At 28.4% G+C, this 7171-nt stretch overlaps 1 protein-coding gene across 1 annotated transcript; it reads left to right on the forward strand.

The window, feature by feature from the left end:
* The first annotated feature begins 1527 nt into the window (after positions 1-1527).
* LOC110620496 (protein SAR DEFICIENT 1) lies at positions 1528-5180 on the forward strand. Its single transcript, XM_021764264.2, has 7 exons — positions 1528-1670; positions 1898-1973; positions 2069-2627; positions 3992-4152; positions 4268-4462; positions 4546-4642; positions 4729-5180. The coding sequence occupies exons 1-7, from the start codon at positions 1576-1578 to the stop codon at positions 4965-4967; spliced, it is 1422 nt and encodes a 473-aa protein (XP_021619956.1). The 5' UTR covers positions 1528-1575; the 3' UTR covers positions 4968-5180.
* The last annotated feature ends 1991 nt before the right edge of the window (positions 5181-7171 follow it).

Raw genomic sequence — 7171 nt, forward strand, 5'->3', positions numbered from 1 at the left:
TCGATTGAATGCTGACTCAACTAATAAGTAATCGATACCTATCGATACCTGATTTATTTTTTCATCAATTTTATAAATAAAAATTGTTTCAAAAATAAGCAAATCTTCTGCTATATTTTTTATTATTAATTCTAATTTTTTAATTAAATAAACTCACATTTTTTTATTAAAGGCTAATTAAATTCTATTGTATTTAATTTTGAATTTTAATAGTAAAATATAATTTTATATTATTTTTAATTATATTTTACTATTAAAATTTAATATTTAATATAATATAAAAATTTGAGCTAATTATTTCATTTCTAGAGAAAGATATAAGGGTGAATATGAACTTATTGTCAAGTTGTTTTTTAAAAAAAATTATTATTATACTTTCTAAATTATTTCTTATATTAATAAATAGCATTCGGTCGGTTCAGTTTAAAATCGAATTAAACTGAATAAACCGAAAATCAAAATTTTAATATTTATGAAAATTGAACCGAATCGATTTTGATTAAAAATTGAATCGAACCAAATCGATCTGATTCAGTCTCGTTCTATTTAAATTTTTAATAAATTTTTTATTTTTTACACTTTATTTTTAATATTTTAAAATTTAATTAGAATATTTTAACATAATTTAACCTCTCTGTATTATTAAAAATAATATACTATTATCATTAAATTGATTTTTTCAATTTTTTTTATTAAAACTAAACCGAATTAAAATAATTAAAATTTTTAAAATTAAAAACTAAATCAAACTAAAATAAATAAAAGATCAAACTGAATTTTCAAATTAATTTAGTTCGATCAATTTTTTTAATTTAAACCAAATACTGCTTGCACCTAGATAAATCATTTTAAATTATAAGACATAATAAATGAATTAAAAATATTATAAATTATATACATTTACAAAAATAATTATATTTTAAATTATTATATATATTATATAATAAATTAGTAATATATTTATTTCAATAATATAATAAATTAATATATTATTATTAGTCATTTTAATAATAATCGTTAAATATAATTTATTAATCACTTAAAATAAAAATTATGAATCAACCACAATAAGTAATATTTACTATGGGACCTTCCTTACGCCATAGATCCTCTTTCTTGGAAACATAGCAACTATTTGACTAATTTCATCCGGCCAACAACAATTCCCATGTAAGCAACTCTAGTAAATATAACAATACACTCAATCTATTTTATACCCATCTCATTACTTTTCATCATAGCCGTTGATTTCTATGATACGTAGATCATAAATATGAAATCATGGGCATACAAAGATTGATAGGATTGACTTGTTTGAGTCGACGTCAAAGTCTTTACATCATGCACGTCTAGGTCACTGCGTTGTTCATTTGCCATGCTATTTCTCTTGACATTCCAAGAACATGCTATTTCTCTTGACGTTCCAAGAAGGTTCTGTTTAATAATATTTTATTTAATCTATTTGTCAATCTTCTTGACCTTTATATAGAGATGAAGAGGGACATAATTTCATAGCAAAACCCTAGCTAGCTGTAGCTTCCCATCATCATCATCGTCTCTCTGAATTTCTTGGTTATGAGTATGGCAGCCAAACGATTTCTTGATGATTCAAGTCAAGACCCAGATCGCCCAAATGAGAAACGAATCAGATCTAGACCTTCTTTTGCTTCGTATGTGTTTCAATTTCATGCTTAGTTTCCTCTTTTCTTATTTTATTAGTTTAGCTTGGACTCTCAGCTTTTTCTCTTCTGTTTATTTTCTATCCCAAGTGAGAAAACGAGTTTTCTTTCTTTGGAAGAGAAAAGAAAGAAGAAGGAAATTGCACTGGTAGGTAATTAGAAAAAAGTCTCAAAAATGGTGCAATAACGATTTCCTTGTTTTCTTTCTTACATTACAGAGTAATTACAGAAGCAGTGATGGTGAATTCTTTACAGAACCTCTGCATGGCCTTAGAGCCAATGCTCAGGAGAGTGGTGAGTTTCAATCAAATTCTTGCAACCCTAAGACAACAAACATGTGCACAAGACAATTTGATCCTAATCAAAGGTTCTTGTTTGTGTTATCTTAGGTGAATGAAGAAGTGGAGAATAGTCTGAAACGATGTTCATCTCGCTCTTTCACTCGATCTCCTTCACTTCGAATCCAGGCACCTGAATCATCACCATCTAGCCTGCAACTTAAGTTTAGAAAAAATCTTTTGCTCCCAATATTCACTGGGAGCAAAATAGTTGACATAGATAATTCTTCTCTTCAAATACTTTTAGTAGAAACAAGAGGTGATCTGGCAGTTCCGACGTCTCTCCCTCATCCAATCAAAGTAGAAATCCTCGTCCTTGATGGAGATTTCCCTTCTGATGATCGGAAGACTTGGACTAGTGAAGAATTCGTCAACAATATATTGAAGGAGAGAACCGGCAAGCGGCCTTTGCTTGCCGGAGATTGCTTGATGGTGACATTAAGAGATGGAATTGCACCAATTGGTGAGATTGAGTTCACCGATAATTCAAGCTGGATTAGGAGCAGAAAGTTCAGAATTGGTGCAAGAGTGGTTTCAGGGAGCTCTAATGGTGTTCGAATTCATGAAGCAATAACTGAAGCTTTTGTTGTCAAAGATCATCGTGGTGAATGTAAGTTTCTTTTTTCTAGCTATTAATTATTTTTAAATAGCTTGCATATATTGTAGTTATTAATCTCTAGGTCTAATATCCAAAGAAAAATTCTTACAGAAACTCAGTTGATTGTCATAAAATTTAACCTCTAACTTGAAAGCCAACACTAAATTCTACTCCAACTTTAGTAAATTCATTGTCATATTGATAGATTTCATAATATATTTATCATTTTTTTTTCTTAAATTACGTATTAGAATTTAGAGTCGAGACCTACTAATAACGTGTCGTGTAATCTCATATATTTTATATAATAAAAATAAATTTTTAAAAATAAATTGTTATTATTCCGATCCTGAAAATTAAAATTTTAGAAAAATTTATTTTATTTTAAGGAATTGCAAAATAAATCTTTAAAAATAGTGTCTACCACGCCTTAAGTTTTTATTATCATTTTCTATTTTTTTTAATAAATTATTATCAAATACACTTTAATTATAACTACATGTCAATAGCAACTGCCTTTACATACAATGGTATAATTATTTTTTTTATGGCGGTTAAAAAGCGCAGCTAAATTTATAATTTATTGAATATAAAATAAATTTTTTAAAAATAAGTTAATATAAATAGTAAAAAAATGAATTTTTTCTATAATAATTTTAAATTACTGTCAAATTATTATATTGTTAGTACTAAGATAATAATTTTATAACCGCTACGAACTGTTATCTAAACCTTCAAATATAGTAATTAATGTATATGTTGCATCTTATTTTGTTAACATTATTACTTATTAATGCTAATCAACTTGCATACGATTTTATACATGCAAGAAAATCAAGAAATTAGTTGATATTATGTTATTGTATTTTTTTTTATTTAAGAGTTAATTTATTATTTATTTAAATTAAAATGATTAAATTATTATAATAATTAAAAAAATATGCTGGTTATATACCTCAATGGTTGGTTATGAATTAGTGATTTATGGTTAAGTAGCATTTAAATTATTTTGCATCCATTTCAGTATCAAAAAGAAAAAAAAAAAAAAAAAGGTTTTGCAAGTGATGGGTTCCAAATCCATTTCATCATTCAATGTCAGTAGGTAACATCCTTTTCATTCTTTAAATATGGTATTTTCAGTCAAAAGAAAGGTGATGTTTGGTAGTGCTGCCATTTAATATATTTTTCTTATTTTTCTAAATTAAAAAAAAATAAAAAGCATAAATATCCCATTTTATTATAGACCTCACAGTTCCTGTTCTCCAGATATTTTTGAAATCTGATTCTATTTCAGCTTTTATTTAGTTAAAATTCTCTACTTTTTAGAAAGTTAATAACTTTTTCAGATTTACTAAGCTTTTTCTTCTTACATGTAGTGTACAAGAAGCATCACCCACCAATGTTGGATGATGAAGTATGGCGTCTTGAGAAGATTGGGAAAGATGGAGCTTTTCACAGAAAGCTATCTGCTGAGGGTATCAACACTGTTCAAGAATTCCTCAAGTTGTCCACTGTCGACCAACACAGGCTTAGGAGGGTATGCAAATTTTTCAGTTTTGAAGACGACTTCAGTATTAAAAATTAAAAATCTGTCAGTTATTTTATTTCTTAAATTAAGAAATTATTTATTAAATTTTATTTTTTTAATACAGATTTTAGGACCTGGAATGTCCGAGAAGACATGGGAAGTAACAATAAAGCATGCAAAGACATGCGAGTTGGGAAACAAACGTTATATTCTTCATGGTCAGAATTTTAGTATCACATTAAACCCTATATGCCAAGTTGTTAGTGCTGTCATTGATGGACAGACATTCTCTACTTCGGATCTTCCAAGACTTAGTAAGGTATGAATTGATTCTTATCTTAAACAGAAACTACTAGGTTTTTTTGTTTGGGTCTCATTTCTTGATTTTGTTTATGTTGTCAGAGTTACATTCAGAATTTGGTGAGACAAGCCTATGCAAATTGGAGCTCATTACAAGAAGTTGTTGGAGTTTCAAGCGAGATTGCTTTGCTCACACAAGGTGGGTAAATTGGATACTATAGGACTAAATAATAATTTTTTTCTTGTACTAATTAATTAACGAATTTTCTTGGAAAATCATGACAGGAGAGCAAGTGGAGGAGTATCCCAACCACCATTCTCAGGCAAAAACATTTCATCACCAAATTGGGTACTCATCTGAAAACAGAAGCATTGAGATGGGGGAGCAATACAACCAAGCCAACAGCACAAGTGCAAATATGGGTTACAGCAATTGGCATGGTGCTGCAGGCATCAATTACAGCATCTCTGAGGCATCATCAGAGAGTGAATTGACGCCTACATCTTTCTTCAATAGGAATTAATGGTCAGTTTAGGTCTCCCACTCAACTGTAAATAGAAAAACTAAAGGAATTAAAAGCTGCTGCTTGGATGTGGCTGATTCCTACTTCTATGATCAGTGTGTTTTTCCTATGTTGTAATCCTGTTATTTCCTCATTTCTTTGCAATGATAAAGGTCTATAGAACAAACAATACCCTTATAAAAATTGCCCATAATCATTAAAAAAAAAAAAGAATCAAGAGGCCCAGAAATCCAACAAACAAATAGAGTGCTTATTAGAAAAACACAAATTTTCTAACAAAATCCTCACTGAAAACTTTTTTATATATATATTTTATTTTATATTTAAAATTTATTGATTCGGTTAATCTGATTCGTACTGAATAGACCTATTAAGAGAGCAAATCGCTCTCTCGTAAATTTTAAAGGTAATTTATATTTAGTTCTAAAACTTGCAACCTTTAATCAAGAGAGAAAGATCTCATATTATAGACTCTTATTTTTTAAAAGTAAAGCATAGAAGAACTTTAAGAAATTATTGAATATTGTCGTATTGAAATATTTATATATGGCAGTTACCTTTTGTTATATTTTACACTATATAACTTGCCTATTTAGGTTTATTAAAAATCATAAATTACTCTTTCATTTTTCATCTAAAATAAATAATTTTTAAATTGGTGGAAAAGTACACATTGGAGGTATATAACATACACACTTCACAAAATTTAGACAACTTCAAGATCTCAATAAATAGTAGTCATTCATCTATTTATCGAGAGAATTTTTTTTAACCCGATTTATTATAAAAATAATACACTTGTTAGTGAGTTTTATATTTGAGATTTATTTTTATATAAATATAAATTTTAGAAAAAATATAAAAAATATCATTTGGTTCTATTTATGTTAAGATAATATCTTGAGGTCTTATGATATTAATAAATAATGGTAATTTTCAAATGCCATCTAAAAATTTTAATGTGTCAAATAAAATATAATTATTAACTAATATTTTTAAGAAGAAAAGTATAATAAAATATCATATAATTTTATCGATTTTTTTACTTTAAAATTTATAATTCAATTTATGTTAAAATAGTTTCTTGATAAGATTTTTACATTTGTATTTGCTGAAATTGTTTGCAATTGCTAACAATTGTTTACATCGCAATACCATGAGATACTATTGATAGAATTGATAGCATATCAATTTAATATTCCATAATTGTTTTCTACATTAGTTGACCATATCTTTTATATATTTGGTTAGTTTCTAATTTGTAGTGGTTAATATTTGTATTTAGATAATTGCTGACATTCTAGCCTAGGATTATATTTTTTTGTATTATATAACAGCTAGATTTATAAAAATTGAAATTAGGAAATATATCTTCTTTTATGGTATCAGAGCTGTAACGATACCCATCTTCTTCTATAGTTTTCTTTTCTTTCTTTCATTGTTCATAATGGCTGACAAAATTCATCCAGTTACTATGATCACCAATATCAAGGTAGCTATTTTTCTCACGCTGGATTATGAGTCTGCTCAATACAATAATTGGGCAATATTGTTGTAACGACCCGGAATCCGGACCGTTACCGGCGCTAGGATCCAGATCGGCATAAGGCCGCCGGGACCCGTAGCAAACCTAACATACATCCTGTAAACATGTTTAATCCCATAAATGATCAACATAAACATAAAAATTTAAAACTTTCTCATTTGGTCATTCATTCACCAAACTCAACCTGTGCATGCACTATTCAAAAACATAATCATAAACATTAACCCCTCCTTGGAGTCTCATCAATGCTCCAATGGGGTGACATAACATGGATTAAGTTTGGTTTACATAAGCATCATTAAAATCATGTACTCAAAGGGATTAACAACATACTATGGTCAAGCACAACTCTAAACTTCCATAAACATCAATACATTACATTTCTATTTAATACTTTTACATTACATCATATTCATGTCCACAGCTAACTATTACATAACACATGACTCTACTCCTGCTGACCTCCTGGTCTACCCTGTACCTGCAAATCTGGGGGTTAAGGGAGAGGGGTGAGCTATAAAACCCAGTGAGCAGAATAGTAAAACATTAAATTTAAAGTCCATGCTTCCATGAAATGCATCATATCACATAAAGGATGAACTTGTCACCATTAGCCCTCTACATAATTCCATAGTGCCAGAACGTAGAATGGGTCCTG

Source organism: Manihot esculenta, chromosome 1 (assembly GCF_001659605.2).
Source record: "Manihot esculenta cultivar AM560-2 chromosome 1, M.esculenta_v8, whole genome shotgun sequence".
Classification (NCBI taxonomy): domain Eukaryota; kingdom Viridiplantae; phylum Streptophyta; class Magnoliopsida; order Malpighiales; family Euphorbiaceae; genus Manihot; species Manihot esculenta.